The sequence below is a fragment of the Micrasema longulum genome, unplaced genomic scaffold, assembly GCF_059751315.1.
Source record: "Micrasema longulum isolate JH-2025_06_02 unplaced genomic scaffold, ASM5975131v1 h1tg002325l, whole genome shotgun sequence".
Taxonomy (NCBI): domain Eukaryota; kingdom Metazoa; phylum Arthropoda; class Insecta; order Trichoptera; family Brachycentridae; genus Micrasema; species Micrasema longulum.
In genome coordinates, this window is record NW_028279475.1 from 43,222 (window position 1) to 61,156 (window position 17,935).

Here is a 17,935-nt window from a genome sequence, read left to right on the forward strand (position 1 = left end):
CCGGGTGACGGGGTGACAGCTCGCCCACCACATACCGCACACCGTTCCTCCTTGGCAGTGCCCACATACACGGAAAATTTGCTCATTGTCAAACGAGAAAAGCTGCCCGAAGGAGCTCTCTGAAATCTGGTAGCCTTAGCATCTTTGTGCTGAAAGAAGGTAATCCAGAAGTACATAATATGTACTTCATTAGATTGAGAAAAGAGGGAAGTGAATTCTTCACTGACTGGGATTAAATTGATTGGACATGATCAATTCGCCGAAATGATTACAAAACTTTTTAAAAGCCTCGAAATTCTTTTTAGAAGCCACCAGGATATCCGACAGGACCTATAACAAGGCCACGGAAAGTAGCGAGAAGCTCCATTCGGTAATCATAGAGAAGGGGAAAGGAACAAGACCACAGGATGTGTTCAGAAGATTGGTTAGGATATCCGCAGCATGACAGGGTGACAGTCACGTCACGCTAATGTCGCCAGCCGCTGGAACTTTTTGTCACCTTATTGTCATGTCGCCACAGCGAGCGCACTTTAATATATCTCCATAGCACTTGACTCGGCGACAAAAAGTCACTATGACTTTTTGTCGCAATCGGCGGGGGTTCTTAACGAACAGATAAGGACAGATATTTATGATCTCTATATAAACTAAAAATAACCACAGCTTCTGTAAATTAGCCATCATAAATTTATCTAAAATAAATGTGCTAACTCATTAACAAGATAAACATAGGTACTCATTAAAATGTAGAATAATTATTCTTATCTACATTATCTAGTCATCAAAATAGATGGTTCAATTTATTTTCTAATTGCTTTATTCAGAATAAGGTTTAAAAACTTACTTTACTTTTTAAAAATACAATTAAATTTTAATTAGTATAAATGTATTATTGTTTTATGTTTTTTCTTTATAGATCCTATGATTTTATTTTTCTTTTCATGTACTCGTATTTAAAATTATATATACTCTTATAAATAAACAACTAAAACAGTGTAAGTCACTCTCCAAGCACAAGAGTTAGTCTCTTTTTTTGGAAAGTTACAGTGATAACATTTACTAAATGTGTAAAAGTAGATATGTTTAGAATTTTACAAAAACATTAAAAAAAAAATTAACATTATAACTTCCTTAAAAAAATATTTTTAAGGCTTCGAAAGTAGGTATAAACTATTTTTTATTTTATTTTCTTTGTAGTTAAACCTCTTACTAAGTTCTCAATTACATTTTTTTAACTTACGCACCCAAACACATGCACCCGCACACATTCATTCACACACATTCATATACACACATAAATACAGATGTCGCACACTTACAATTTAGTAAACTCTTTTCTTATGTATTTTTGGAGTATGCCTACCAAATCTGGAGTCCCCATTTCAAAAAAGTCAGAGAAGAACAACTAAAATGGTAGTTTCTCTAAGAAATAAATCATATGAGGACAGCTTAAGGGAGCTCGGGTTAAGTTCACTGGAAGAGCGGAGGCAGCGTGGTGACTTAATTGAAACGTTCAGAATCTTAACTGAGCAATATAATGTAACCAAGTTGAAATCAATGTTCACTATGAATGAAAACCGCCATCTCAGAGGTCATTCATTGAAACTCAACACTACCGCCTTCTCATCCAACCCCGGGAAGAACTTCCCGACAAACCGAGTCGTGGAGAAATGGAATGGCCTTCCCGAGAAAGTGATCGGTGCTAGTTCAGTCAATGTTAACTAAATGCACACAGCAATGTATAATGTTTAATAACCATGTACACTTGATATACACGCATCAGCTTAATAGCTGCAAATGTATTATTAGATTAACAGTGGATTTTTTAATTGCCTGTAGTATTGTTAATATATATCTACTTATTTTTTATATAATAGCTGTAAAAATCCCGAATAAATAAATATATGCATATAAGGGCGGGCATACAGCTTTAAGACAATTTCTTCCTACCTACCCAAACAGTTCAGTTACATGGGCATATTCTATCTTACAGAATCTTGTTATTTTATACAAAGTTTGAAACAAAAATTCACTAATAATCTACACTATACTATGAAGAGAGGAGAGGAGATGGAAAGGAAAGAAGAAGGAAGGAATAACTCAAACATTTAGATACTGATATTTCAATCTTGATATAACGCACATTGCACTTAACTGTTATTTTTTAAACGTCTTCACGAAACAGCTTAATTTGTGAAACGGTAACTGTTATTGCTACTTTTGTAAAAAAACAGAAGTGCCCATCTCTAATCGTTACTGGAACAAGGGCGTTCAATGTTCCGATTCGCCGATTGCAAAATAATAATGTGCTGTTCCTTGAACTGCGTGTCACAAACTATGGCTTGCATGCACTGTTAACGAAAAGGCGGACTGTAAATGAAAAACGAATTTCATTCAGTTTTGTGATAGGGAAATATTTGAAGAAAGGATAGGAACATGGAATGGATACCTACCTTTAATATGATATGAATGTTCTTCAATTTCGGGCACTGGATGACAAAATGCACTATAAAATGTAACAATGTTTTCAACGATGCGCGACGAATCCAACCACATTTTATGTGAAGGGAAAAATGTTGTTTTGTTTTTGTTCTAATTCCAAATCTTCTAATTTTGAGTTTCTTCCATCTTGATGTTAGGAAGGTACCATAAGGATGGATCAAGGGAAGGATGGGAAAGAAAGGTAATCAGCCAGGAATAGTATCAATAAATGCTGTTATTTACTTAACATGCATCAACGTCCCGATTGTGTCGCATTGTAAACTCCAGACAAGATCTGGACTTTTTTGTGCAAGTCTTTCTAGATTTAAACAATCACTATAATAAGATAGACTAGATATTGTGTTGAGGTAGTAATTATTATTTCATTTTTGTCCTGGCTTTAATTTTCTTTAGTTGTATTTTATGTCAATCGTACCTGTATATATTTTAAAGAAATGTATTTACCATTGTTAAATGGACTTAATATCTCCGTAAACAAGTTTTTTTATATATTTTTTAAATATGACACTGACAAAAATTATAAAATGTTGGTATTCAATACCATTTTTTTTTAAAAGCTGCCGTTCCTTTACAGGTTGTCAGAGTATGTGCGTTGGAAAAAGACTTCCAGCAGTTCCCACGCGGAGACCAGACCCTGGTGGGGGAGAGGGGGGTCTCCCTGTCCGGGGGGCAGAGGGCCAGGATTAACTTAGCCAGGGCTGTCTACAGGCAGGTAAGCGCAAAGATTTAGAAAAAGAGCAGGGCTGCAGAATACCTAAAACATATTTCTGGAATCCATAATCCACATCCTAACAGCTCGTACTTTAACCATACACGAAATTAAAGATTTATTTACTCGTGTACCTAACAAAATTTATAAGCAGCGAGTTTACTTTTTTAATTACTGGTATCTATAAGTAGATCGCTATTTTTTTCTGTTTAAGTTGGTAGTCAGCATTACACAGAAATAGTGATAGGAAATCATAAAACTTAAATGTGCGCACGCACCACGCACACATCTGTGGCGCACAATTGAACGCAGTAAATATATTAATCTCTCCACTTTTGTTCCAGGCTGATGTGTACTTACTAGATGATCCCCTGTCCGCAGTGGATGCCCACGTTGGGCGCCACCTGTTTGCCGAGTGCATCAGCCGATACTTGAAGGGCCACACCACCGTGCTAGTCACCCACCAGCTGCACTACCTCAAGGCGGCTGATATCATAGTCATCATGAAGAATGTGAGCTCATAAATAATTCCGTATTTTAAATAAAGACTTGTGCAAAGACACTCATTTTTCAATCCAAAGCTTTCCTTAATGTTTATAGTATGATAGAGATACATTATTTATTTTTTTTCGATTGAAGTTTTTTTTTTAATTCTGGACAAAAAGAGCAGCTTCAAAGAGCTTCTTTTTTTAATGTATACTTTACTCTTACTACTCTCTACTCAAACCAGCCAATAACAGCTCATAAGCCGAGACTTCCGTGCTATTTATTTGTTCTTTTACAATTTAAGCAAGAATTTTTTTACATTAATCCCTCACTGGGGTGGGGTGTCTCGTGCCGAGGGAGACATTTTATATACTTTTAAAACAGGCCATATTAAACATAATTATATCGTAATATTAAATACATATTAAACATGACAAAAACACGTAAAATTCAAAAATAAAAACATCTTCCTAACTATTTGGCCTAATCCACTCATCGATTCGTGTGCATCCCACCTTTATTATCCATTTCTCAATGGTGAGTTAATAGTGACAGCATGTCTTACGTCCTTCTTGTACATATTATCCATCTCTTTAGTGACCCACGTCTTCTTTATTGTAGATAATTAACTTTTCTCGCTTAGAGATTGATGATGCGATTTTTAAAAACTAAATATTGTTTATTTGAAAATTCAACTTTAGGGCCATGTGGAGAATATGGGCACATACGATGAATTAGCTTCCTCTGGACAAGACTTTGCGAGTCTCCTGGCCGCCATGCAAGAGAGCAACAGGGAGGGGCATGACAACGACGAGTCTAAGCCCCCAAACAAGATCAGAAGGAAAGCCAGTCAAATATCTACCACCGTAAGTGTTGAACACTCTGTCCCTTGTCATCCTTTTTACCACAAACATGCAGTTCCTTTTAATTAGCAAAATTTGTTGTTTTTGATAAAAATGTTCACCGCTACACGAGAAAAATTATTCCTACACTCTTCGTACCACTATGACGGACGTCCTGCGAATGACAGCACCGCCATTCTGCCCACGATTTACGCTCTCTAGGAAACAAAATTTGGAGATTCTGACTATGAAACAGGACGACTAAAATTAAAAAAGACGAAAATTATAAAATGAAGATTTAATCAATAAATTAACAATATTTTTCTTCAGTCGTCTATTGGGTCGGAGCTGGGTGGGAACGAAGATTACGAAGAGGAAGTGTTGGCCGGAGAAGAGCAGGTGACCGGAGGAATGAAGAAATCCACATTTTGGAAGTACTGGAAGAACGGAGGAACCCCCTGCTTCGTGATGACTATGATATTCGTCATGATATTAGGGCAGCTCGCCGCCTCATTATCTGACTTCTGGGTCACCTATTGGTGAGTGCAGCAAACATAATTCACTGTTATAATTCACATCCTCGCAGAACCACTGACTAAACCGGAGGATGTTAAAAAACTGGCCCCTTACCTTACAACCGGATACTTAAATGACTCTACTCGGTAACCTAGATAAAAATATACAGCTAAACATATATATAAAGATAGATAGATAGATATATAGCCTTTAAAGATCTAGGCTTGAAGGGCGAGAACTAATTTACAGGGACCTGTCAAAATAGATCTATTTATTCTACTTTTTGTCCATAATGTTAATTATAAATTGGCAGGCTTATTGCCAAATTGCAATTTTTTCCAACCAAACAGTCAAATAAAAGTTTTATTTTTATAATTCAAATTACAAAACATATTCAATAGAAAATAAAAATTAAAAAATACATAAAAATAGAAATATCTGTATTTGTATATAAATTACCTTAAATCAATACTATTTCTGAATGGGAAAAAGGAAAAAAACGAGGAAAGAGGAAAGGAGGAGATTAATTGTTGTGTGGCTGTGATGTCACAATAGTCGACATAGGATACAAGACTTGATATATCTCTCTTATTTTTTTGAATAATGAATTCGAATTTTTTGTAATCTTCAAATAGACATTTTCAAACCCGATTTTGAAAGTAAAATTTGTAAAACTATGCTAAATGTTAATACAAAATACATTTATCCTTGCCACGCGAAAAATGAATGCCCGCTAATTCAGCAACATATATATACAGATACCTTATACAAGAGAGAGCACGAAGATATAAGTCATAACAAGGAAGACAGAGACGCTGTACTGCGGCGGGTGTTGTCGAAAACAGATTCAATCTTCAGTCGGTTGATGACAGTGGTGAGGGACGCGCGCGCGTAACATGAGCGGCGTATTTGTGACTTTAAATTTATTTTGCTATAACAGGGTTAAATCATATGTTTATTCTCATAAATTATGGAAAAAGAATTATTAAACCATATGTCTCCATGTTATTTTTTTCAAATGTCTGAACTTTAGAATATTCCGTCTTTTGCTTATGGTAACACGATGTTACATCACCGCGCGCAAAGGGATTCTTTACCACAGTCTTTTAAGAGTTAAGGAAGTGAAAGGAGGTGTTTCCTCAAATGTATAATAAGTGCTTTACTATGCCACCATGGTATAGTAAAGCACTTATTAAAATCATCAAAGAAAAATCAAAAAACAACAAAAAATGGAAGAAATATACCTGGGCTGAAGATTATTCAACCTTTTTGCCACTAATATCCTGTCAAAAGCCTGTAAACAAAATTTGTTTTGACAAATACGTAGAAAATATAGAGACTTCGCTGAAGACCAATCCAAAAGTTTTGCGGTCATTTTCAAATTTTAAAAGATCTATTAACAAAACTTTACCTAGAATAATGCACTGTGGAGATGTTTCTGTTAAGCTAGGGTTTACTAGGACAGCGGTGTCCGTATTTTAACGGCCGTAGTTAACAGTGATGCGGTTGACAGCCGTCGTAACGGTGACTAGAGAGTGGTTTCCTATAAAAATGGTGTTGATAACACCATTAAAAAATAAAACTACTCTCTATTCACTGCTACGACGGCTGCCTACCGCATCACCGTTCACTACGGCCATTAAGATACGGGCACCGCTGTCCTAGGAAACCCTACCTTAAGTGACTGCATATCTATTTGCAATAAATTCAATAATATTTTAATTCTGTTTATATACTCGACTTCAAAAAAAAACTTTTTGAAACACTGTAAAATGAAATATTTGTCAGTGTGTAAAGTTTATGTTCCTTTAATTATGTTTATTTTATTATAATATCAAAATTATGAATTGGTCAACTATATTATGAAAATCCCTCTCTTCCACTCTATTTCCTCATCCCTTAACTTCTTACGAGCTCTTTTTTTTGTTTTCACATGTCTTATATAATTTTTTTTTTCTTTACTGTGTAACATGTTCTCTCATTATATTTGTGAAAAACTTTAACTGGATGAATGTACTATTTTTTATGTTTTATATTCTTATATAATAAGTGTTGTTTTTCCTAAATAAATAAAAATTTTTTTTTTTTAAAATGTGATTTAAACAGAGGTACTGTAGTAACATCTTTGATGGTGGATGGGAGATGATTTCACAGTCGAGCTGCATGGACACTATAAGAGTTAGAGAAGAAAGAGGAATTGTTGATGGGTATTAAGAGAGTGCTTTGAGAATTAGAAAGAAGAGGTTAACCATGAACTGATAAGCGTTGAAATTTTTCACAGAGGTATATAGGTGCGTTAGGACTATGAAGTACAGTGAACAGAAGAGAGAGGGAATGAGTCTCTCCGCTGTCTAATTTTGAGCTATTTCAGTTGCCTACGATAATCAGAAATGTGGTCATATTTCGTAAGACCAAAAATATAACTTATGCGTGTATTCTGAAGTCGTTCAAGTTTATCGAGTTGCTCACAGCTTAAATCAGTCATGGAAACATCGGCATAATCTAGAATGGGTAGTAGTAATATACACAGGTTGTAGTGACATTAGTAGCTCCATATAACACTTACCCCCATTTTTCAGATCAAAAATAATGTCCTCTTTCTTACACTACTATTTGTTTATACAGTTGTCTTTCTCAATTTTTTCTGCCTCAATTAACATTCGCATTGCAAAACATTTTAGCCATTCGCTCTAGATGTCTTAACCAACTCAGCACTTAGCTTGAAATCTTTTAGACTAATAATTACAATGAAGTACATTTTTGGTCAATATGATATTTATTAAATACGGTGTATCATTTTCAGGACAAATCAACAGAATACTGTCGAAGCAGAATTCAACCGGAGAAGTCAAATATCCGACTTTCCTACTGTGGAGCACTTAATACAAAATCTAAACAGTAGTGACACGTTCTCTAATTATGAAGATATTAACCCTGAAGGATATAACAGCACGATATACAACGCTTCGCAGGAGTACAGAAGCTCCGAGTTCAATATATACGACAAAATTGGCCAGTTCACAACGGCAGAATATTTGTATATCTACACATTTATAATTCTCAGCTGCATCTGCCTAACGTTGACTAGAAGTATGCTGTTCTTCAAAGTTTGCATGAACTCGTCAAAGAACCTACACGACCAAATGTTCCACCAAATTTTGAGAGGTGTGATGCGATTCTTTGACACAAATCCCTCAGGTAAGATTCGTGAAGTATATAAAGTGAAAATACAAAGAATTTTACTACCCACAAGCGACAAATATTATCATACGTATTTTAAATCCAAATATAAACATAATGTCGTCGCTGTTCTTCTCCGAAACTTCGGCTCAGCCGAAACCTGCGGTCGGGATGTGTCGGATTACGTTCATTTGTACTCGAGTGGAAAACAAGCACAATCGGAGATATTGTATTGTTGTATTTTCAAATAATTCATTATAGTATTGCCATTGACTAACATAAAAAAAGAAATTGAACATGTTAAATACTTAGGACTAACAATAGACAGACAATTGACATGAGCAAAGTGGCGACATTATCGAGTCTTTTCAATCAAAAACTTTGTTCCAAAAACGGAATAAATTCTAATGTACGAAACCTATGTAAAAACTAAAATATGTTATATGCAACTACTATGGGGAACAGGAAATCAAAATGACATAAACAGACTACAAAGACAGCAAAATAAAATATTAAAGTTAGTTTATGACCTACCCTATCTAACAGCAACTAAAGAACTTTTTAAACAAACTAAACAATTAAATGTAACTGAACTCTTTAAACTGGAATCCTTAAAATTTATTCATAAATTAGCCACTGATATAATTGTAGACGAAGAATTAAAACTAGTAAAAAACTGTACTAAACATGAACACAATACGAGAATATCAGAAAAATATCATAAACAACCTTCTAAAACGAGAAAAAGACAATCGCGACTTATAAACCATGGCTTAAATTATACAATAAACTACCAGACAAAACTAAACAAAAGACTCAGACAACCTTTACAAAAGATGTTAAAATATTATTATTAACAGTAGAATGTGAATTTTAAAAGTAAAAATATTTTGTTAAATGCATGCATGCAACCCGTAAGGGTTTATTGATGAAAAATTTAAAAATTAAAAAAAAAAACTATTGTTAGAAGTTCTAAGATATTTTATATTTATATTTTTGTAGTTCTTTTATAGTTAACGGGTTAAAGTTCCTATAGCGTACATCAAAGAACTGATACATATAAGTTATATGTAGAAAATAACAACAAATCAAAAAGGGCTAAAATACATAAATATATGCCTTTTATTTAATGTATTTTATTCAATATTGACTCCATATATATGTTCGGCATACTAAATGGTATGACCGATGTGCCATCATTACTGGAACAAGTAAAATTCCATATTCTGACTCGTAGGTTGAGAAACAATGAAGTACTGTTCATCAATCAGCATATAAAAAACTATTCCCTTAATTCTCCAACCGTCTTTGTCGTATTGTTAACTCAAGACAAGATCTGGACTTTTTTGGTTCACGTTTACAGCGATTCAAATGAGCACTAAATAAATAGTCCAGATCTTGTCTGGATCTCCCTTATGTTTGCCAATGCTTCTTTTATTTTTCAAAAATTGTTTTTAACTATTTGTTAATTGTAATATCAAAACTCTATAAATTGCATAAGTGGACAATGTCCGTTTATAAATAAATAAACTCTTATTTTAAGGATCGTAAGGTTTAACAATAAAATCACCTAATTTTGGGCATTTTGAAGTGACTTTTAACTTGTTTCAATTTCGGTCAAAACTAGAACAAAAGCTGAAATTCAATTTTAGCTGAAAATCTTGTTTCAGTTGGTCACTACTGTATAACATGTCATATCTACGCTGTGTTTTTGCTTACGAGTCTCTAGATAGTGTATTATTGCTAAAAAAATTGAAAAAGTATCATATCGTTTTTCATAGCGAATATTTTTTTTTACCGCTTTTTGCTTTACATCAAATGGTTCAAAATTTATTATGAAACATTACCTCATATTTTATTTGTTTAAAGCTGCATTTTTGCGATTAGGGGAAGGGTACAGTACCAACTCGATTTTTTGCTCAGGGTTTTTACCTGAGAGTTGCCATCGAGTCCAAATCACTTGTCCCGAATAACAATTCCATGAATAATAGTGGCCTCTCCTATAAGTCGTCTTCTTTCTTTTCCAGGTCGAATTCTCAACAGGTTTTCCAAGGATATCGGAGCGGTGGATGAACTGTTACCCAGGGCTACGATAGAGGCCGTGCAGATACTTCTCGTCATGTGCAGTATTTTAGTTTTAGTCAGCATATCCAATGTGTGGATGTTGTTACCAGTGGCCATAATACTATCTCTGTTTTATGTCATCTTTCTACTGTATCTCAACACGGCGCAAGACATCAAGAGGCTTGAAGGAATTAGTAAGTATTTGATTTATTTATTGTAAGTTTGTGAAGTTTATTTATTTATTTGACACTTTATTTACATATACCAAATATATACATATAAGGGCGGGCATATTGCCTCAAGGCGATTTCTTCCTACCTACCCAAACCGTTCAGTTAGAGAAAATTATAAATACATGGACATATTGAATCTTACAATTTTATACAAAAATTAAAAACAAAGATTAACAAAATAAAAAAATATGTAAAAAAAATAACACAATACTATGAAGAGAGGAGAGGGGATGGGAAGTAAAGAAGAAGGATAAAGGAACAATTTCAAAATTAAGATAGTGACATTTCAATCTTGACTTAAATGTTAATATGGGACGATTATTCCAAAATCGAGCGGCTACTACCGTGAAAGAGGAGGCGAGAAAATTAGAGCGATGATAGGGTATTAAAAGGATTCTTTCGTTACTAGAAAGAATAGATAGTCCGTGTTGTGAAAGAGGTTGGAGTTAAAGAGCTAAAACCTTTATTTATGCGGGTGAGATTCATCTAATTTTATGATTTCACCGATATATTAGGCAACGCCTGAAAATTTTGTTTTCAATTTCTATACTCCTTCATGGACCAGGTGGATTTTTCAACAATATTTTGAGTTTGTTAATTTTTTTGTAGACAAGAACTGGATTCAACTCCCTGGGGAGCTGTTAATATTAACATATTACAACAAAAATACTGTTGATAAATCCACCTGGTCCATGAAGGGGTATAGAAATTGAAAATAAAATTTTCAGGCGTTGCCTAGTATGTAAGTGAAATAATTCATTTAGATGAATCTCACCTACAAAAATAAAGGTTTCAGCTCTTTAACTTCACAAACATCAATAGATGAAAATTTAAGGAATGTAGATGTTCAAATATGGGTGGAATGGTGAATGTTACACAGTGTGTAAAGTGGTCACTTAAACCAGCCAATGACAGATCATAAGCCCTGTAGACGCCTAGACTTCTATATTACCTTCTGTAAAATGTTATTCATCTCTGTTGTAATATTTGAATATTAACAGCTCCCCAGGGATTTGAATCTAGTCCTGGTCTACAAAAATTTGGACAAACTCAAAATGTTATCTGAATAATTGTTTTTTGTTGAAAAATTGCTTGGAATTTTTGCACCTATGCGTCAACCCTTTCGTATCAAACTAAAAACAATAATTCAATAGGCTTAGCAACTGTATTTTTAAATGATTGATTTCAGCAAGGAGTCCAGTATTTTCTCATATATCCGCTTCTTTGAATGGAATTACTACGATCCGAGCATCCGATGCTTCCAAGAGACTGGCCTACGAATTTGACATCCATCAGGTAATCTTGTGTTTTTCTTCTTATGGTTTCATTACATGTGATTAGTTTGCAGCAAAAACCCTACGAAATGAATTTTTAAATGAAACACACAACAAACAATAGCAAAAGATAAAACTATTGTACATTAATAAGAAAGCGTATTACAGACTTTTGTAAAAATAAGGTTAAAGCAAAGACTTGGTATTAGAGTAAAGATTACATAATATGTATACATAAATATTGTAAAACATTTCAATAAAGCACATACAGAGTGTTCTTTAAACCCTGTCACATCCAAAACCACGATGATCAGTATGAGCAAGAAGACATATTGGCACATTTAAATAAATTTTTAGAACGAATAAAATTTACAAAAATAAAATATTAAAAAAAACAAATGGTTGCTTACTTCTGCAGGGGGTAAACAAGGAGGGGGGAGTCTGATACACCGTCAACCATGCGGCGGCACCCCCCTCTCTTCTCCCCTGCAGAAGTACGCAACCATTTGCTTTTTTTTATATTTGCTTTCAAAAAAAATTGTTCGTCCTAAATATTTTTTTAAGTATGCTAATATGTCTTCTTGCCCATACTGATCATTGTGCTTTCGGATGTGACAGGGTTTAAAGAACATCCTGTATAAAATAAAAAGGAAAAAATAAAAGATTTAACTATTGATGTCTAAAAAACTTCACAGTAAACATCGGTTAAAACAACATGATGGATTAAAAATAAGAAAGAGATTTGATATTAATAAAATATGTACTTAGAAAATATCCTAGGTATTGCAATGAAAACAGAGTAGTATGGGAGATTACAAATTGTTATGATTATTTCCAGGACTTGCACACATCTGCTTGGTATCAGTACATAGCGTGCAGTGGCCACCTTGGCTTCTGGCTCGACACCATCTGCACTGTGTTTCTGGCTGTCGTCTCCTATTCGTTCATCGTATTTGAAAGCGGTCAGTAGTTACGAGTTAAATTATGAACAGTTAGATATTTCTACTAACCACTCGACAGTTTTTCCCGAGCGTGTCTCGGGCACAAAGTTTTTTCTATTCTGAAGAGCCCGAGCCTCATCGAGGCAAATTTTGTTTCCACTTGTTGCGAGGGTTTAGCCCAAGCTTTATTTGGCTAGATGTTGTTTCAGCTTGGTATTGGCAACGAGGAACAATCCGAAATAAGAGTGCATTTAATACATGACATTTAGTAAAACCACAGTAGGACAGCCTAAACGAAACCTTCAATTTAAAATATGCTCTGAAATACTTGAATCAGTACACCATATAAAATATTTGGGAATAATTATTGACTAATATTTTAAATGGACAGAACACATATAATATATAACACAAAAAATTAGAAAATTTTCCCATATCTTCAAGTCTATACGTAACATCTTATCCCTAATTAAACTCAAACAACTATTCTCATTCTGTTTCTATAATAATGTCAGCCAATGAACAAATTCTTATACACAATAATACATTCATTAGCTGATAATTTTATTCGATCAAAAAGCAAGGTATATTATGGTATACTTATCAATTATTTGAAATATTTCATAAATACATTTTTTTAAATCACCATAATATTTTTCAATTTTAAACTTGATTTATATTTCAATGATTATTTTTGAGTTTATATTAAAATTCAATTTTTTGGTTTACAATAATTAGTAAAATAATTTTTGTTTTATGTGGAATTAAAGTATATTTTGGTGTACCACAGGGTAGTATTTTGGGACCGATTTAGTTTATTTTGTATATTAATGATTTATGTCTGACACACATAAAAAATTGTGACTTAATTGCATTTGCAGATGACACTGCTCTAATTTTTACTTGTGACAAATGTGATGAAACTTATTCTGCGGCTCAAAACGGTGTCAATATAATAAAAATGTGGCTGGATAACAATCTCTTAACTTTAAATATTGACAAAACAAAATATATAACATTTAGTAAAACCACAGTGGGACAGCCTAAACAAAACCTTCCATTAAAAATATGCTCTGAAATACTTGAATCAGTACACCATATAAAATATTTGGGAATAATTATTGATAAATATTTTAAATGGACAGAACACATATAATATATAACACAAAAAATTAGAAAATTTTCCCATATCTTCAAGTCGATGCGTAACATCTTATCCCTAATTAAACTCAAACAATTATATTTTATTTTATGTAACTCAATTATAACTTATGGCATAATAGGATGGGGAGGCACTAATAAGTCGATATTAAAACCTCTCGAATCTGCTCAAAAATTGATTATTAAAATAGTTTTTAAAAAGCCCTTCAGGTACCCCAGCGTCATGTTGTTCGAGGAATTCGATATATTAGATATAAGGCGATTATATATATCTAGAATAATTATGTTTGTGAAAGCAAATTATTCTACCAAATTTCTAAAGGAACACTCCCACACTACCAGAAGGATGGTCATGGGATTTACCGCAAACTCTGAATTCGGGCAAAGAAATTTCAGATTTATTTTTGGGCCCCAAAATATTCAATATGTTACCCAAACATTACAGAACCATGACCCGAATTCAATTAAATAAATTTGTAATAAAATGGTTACTGGATTTAGGTAGAGAAAAATCGGAAAACTTACTAAAAAACATTCTAAAATAATAAGTGGGATATATATTGTATAACTTTATAATAAAATAACTAATAGATAGTCATGTTATTGTTTATTTTTGCATAAAAATGTCTGCCTTAAAACAGGTTGTATCTAGTTAGGCAGACTAGACATGATCCAGAGAAATCTATTACTTAAGTAACTTTTTGTTAATAAACCACGATTATTATTATTTATAAAATCAGGTTTTTAAGTAGGTAATTTATTGTTCCAATTTATAAGTGTCTAAGAAAAAAAGCAGACATATAAAATATGTAAAATCAACTGTTTTTTGTTAGAAGGTTGATTGGAATTTTTCACACATTCTATACTATTTTGTCTGGAGGCTTTTAACAATTTTTTATTCCAATTCTGGTTCGGTAAAGAGGTTTTAAAATTACAAAAAAATTAAAGTAAATGGATCATCGTAGAAGTTGTCACTTAGGTTGTACAGTCTTGTATTAAAAAATTAGTTCACACAAATACAAATTTCATACGTTTCAGTGCATATATTACGATGGTTTTACAGACAAATCTCTCTCTGGAAATGTGGGTCTGGCCATCTCACAGTCACTCATTCTGTGTGGGATGCTCCAGTTCGGGGTGCGCCAGTCGGCTGAGATTGTCTCCCAGATGACCAGCGTGGAGAGGATTCTGCAGTACAATAAGATAGAGCAAGAAGAAAGGTTGGATACTGGAGGTAAATGTTATATTTATTTATTCATTCATTTTTTTTCCATTATAAACAAAGATTAACAATAAAATCACTGGGGTTACACGGGCTGAGGACAGTTAACAATATACTTTTTTTTTTAAATATTTTTACATATGAGAATAAACAAAGAAGATTTGATGTACAGAGATACTTAACAAAATGTTCAGAAAGTTTTAAACACTACGTATTTTAGTTTATATTTAATTTATGTACACCTATACTATTCATATAATAAAAAATACAATAAAATAACAAAAACATAACGTGAACCATACATTTGTGGAGCAGTTTATTCAATGCAAATGAGACAGTCCATTTTACTTCTACCAAGCTCCACTATCCATTTTTGTATAGCCTTTTCAAACATTTTCTCGTTTTTAATTGTTTCGATAGACACTAGAAGTAGGTTATAGATTTTAATTGCATAATACTATAAATCCCTTTGTCCGAAAGCGGTATTAGTTTGTATTTGTTTAAGTTGTCTTTGTGTTGAGGATCTAGTGATTGTATTATTTATGTGTTGTATTGTTGGGGTTATGTTTTTCATTTGAGTAAGAATAGTTCTTGAATCTGTAAGCGAGTATTGTTTTAGCGTATAATTGCTTTGGTGTCATAAGTTGTGATTTGTGGAATATTTCTTCAGTAGATGTCTGTCTGTATCCCAACTTGATAATATTTCAACAGAGGAACATGGGGAACCACGTGGTCTAGGAATTTCACCCATCAAAAGAGGAAATTCAATGACTGCAGTATTGGTTCAACATATAAACTTTAAAATTGATAGTACAAGCACCGATAGGCTCAGAGATCTGTAGGTTGCCCAAATGTGCTCTTCGCAATGAACTTAGATTGTGGGCCCAGAAGTAGAGCATGAGCATCCTCCGATTTCACTAATGTCCTCACTATCAAAACTCATTATTGCTCAACTGTTCGCCCTCTTCTAGAATATGCCTTCGTGGTCTGGTATCTATTCTATGTGAATCGTATAAATCACATTGAATCAGTCCAACATCGCTTGCTTCGAAAAGTAGCGTGGATGCTTGTACTAGAGAGAGGTAACTATTCATATACTGATATAGAGTCAATGTTAAATATTTCTAGTCTACAAAAACGTAGAACTAATATTGACTATATATATATGTTCGGCTTACTAAATGGTATAATCGATGTGCCATCATTACTGGGACAGGTAAAATTCCATATTCCGACTCGTAGGTTGAGAAACGATGAAGTGCTGTTCATCAATCAGCATAGAACAAACTATGGCTTTAATTCTCCAATGACCCATCTTTGTCGTATTGTTAACTCGAGACAAGATCATCTGGACTTTTTTAGTTTAGTTTACAACGATTTAAATGAGCACTAAAAAATAGTTCAGATCTTGTCTCGATGTCCCTTATGTTTGTCAATGCTTCTTTTTTTCTTTTTTAATTGTTCTTGTATTATAATATTTATCCCTATGAACTGTATAAATGGACAATGTTCGTAAATAAATAAATAATGCTCTTTCGAAAAGCAATTGGTCATCCTAAGGAAACTTAGTCAAAACCAAGTAAGGGTTATCACTAAAGCCCTTACAGGGCACTGCAGATTGAATCAACACGCTAACATGCATTTTGATTTACATTCTAAACGTCACGTCTGGCTGGCGGTCGACGAACGACTTAATTAACGAGTTGGGCATGTCTATGTGCATCATTAGGTCAACTTATTTATAACATGATTTGTCTATTTCAGCCCGACCTACGCCTAATGGCTGGCCAAGTGAAGGAGCTGTAGAATTTAAACACACCTACATGAGGTATAGTCCAGATGCTGAGCCCATACTGAAGGACCTCAATATAAAAATAGAGAAAGGATGGAAGGTCAGTAACCGAAAAGATCTTTTGGACTATAAGTTTTGCTGTGTATTTGCTTACTGTTCAATATTCACCCGGGGTTGCTCAGCTGAACTCGGATTATGATTTTACAATTAATTTATTCTAGCTGATAGACCAGAAGATTATACATTATTTATTTTATTTTATTTTATTTAGAAAACATACAGTCAAACATAATAAATATTAACAACAAAGATTTTCAAACATAAAAAGACCGATTACGTTTTCATCAATTAGATAAAAGATGTAAACATTAAATGTGACAAAAAATAAATAAATAAAAAACTTAGGTGAGAGGATAACCATTCAACAATAAACATTTGCGTTTTCCATGGAGGTTATTATTGGTAACAAATAAAAATACCGAATGCACACTCTGAGCCATCCATGCACACATGAGGGCATTGGAAGCAAAGATAGCAAACTCCCGTTTTGGTGGTTTTGAGAAAAATAACAAAAACTGCTACACTAATGCCAAAGAGAGTCTTTATGTTAGAAATGGTATTTTCACTGAACTCAAACTTTAAGATACTAATAAATTAGCTTTAATAAAAACACGAATTCAAAAAACTTTCTTAATATTTGTTTGGTACAGCCATTTTGAAAATTTAAATCTCAAGCCTGTCATTGGCCGAATAAAATGGCTGATGGATATTGCCATGTTTGCTTCCAAACACTATTTTGAAACCATCAGAAGTATGATTTTAAACTACATTTGCAACTCAACTCATGATTTTGTGTAATTCCACGAAACATCTTTAGGTTGGAATTGTCGGCAGAACCGGTGCTGGAAAATCTTCTCTCATTGCGGCCCTCTTCAGGCTGGCCAGAATCGATGGAGGAATTCTCATCGATAATGTGGAAACTAGCGACCTTTCTAAACAAGTAAGTTTTGAAG

The 17,935-nt window shown here is 33.5% G+C and overlaps 1 protein-coding gene across 2 annotated transcripts in view; it reads left to right on the forward strand.

Moving 5' to 3' along the window:
* LOC148272478 (ATP-binding cassette subfamily C member 4-like) overlaps positions 1–17,935 on the forward strand; it is a 51,075-nt gene that overhangs the window by 28,392 nt on the left and 4,748 nt on the right. For both annotated transcript variants that reach the window (XM_088239995.1, XM_088239996.1), the window contains 11 exons: positions 3,077–3,214; positions 3,556–3,723; positions 4,399–4,563; positions 4,870–5,078; positions 7,859–8,253; positions 10,263–10,493; positions 11,722–11,828; positions 12,645–12,768; positions 14,972–15,142; positions 16,895–17,022; positions 17,800–17,922. In XM_088239995.1, coding sequence (XP_088096121.1) covers positions 3,077–3,214; positions 3,556–3,723; positions 4,399–4,563; positions 4,870–5,078; positions 7,859–8,253; positions 10,263–10,493; positions 11,722–11,828; positions 12,645–12,768; positions 14,972–15,142; positions 16,895–17,022; positions 17,800–17,922 — 1,959 coding nt within the window. The remainder of the gene's footprint in view (positions 1–3,076; positions 3,215–3,555; positions 3,724–4,398; positions 4,564–4,869; positions 5,079–7,858; positions 8,254–10,262; positions 10,494–11,721; positions 11,829–12,644; positions 12,769–14,971; positions 15,143–16,894; positions 17,023–17,799; positions 17,923–17,935) is intronic.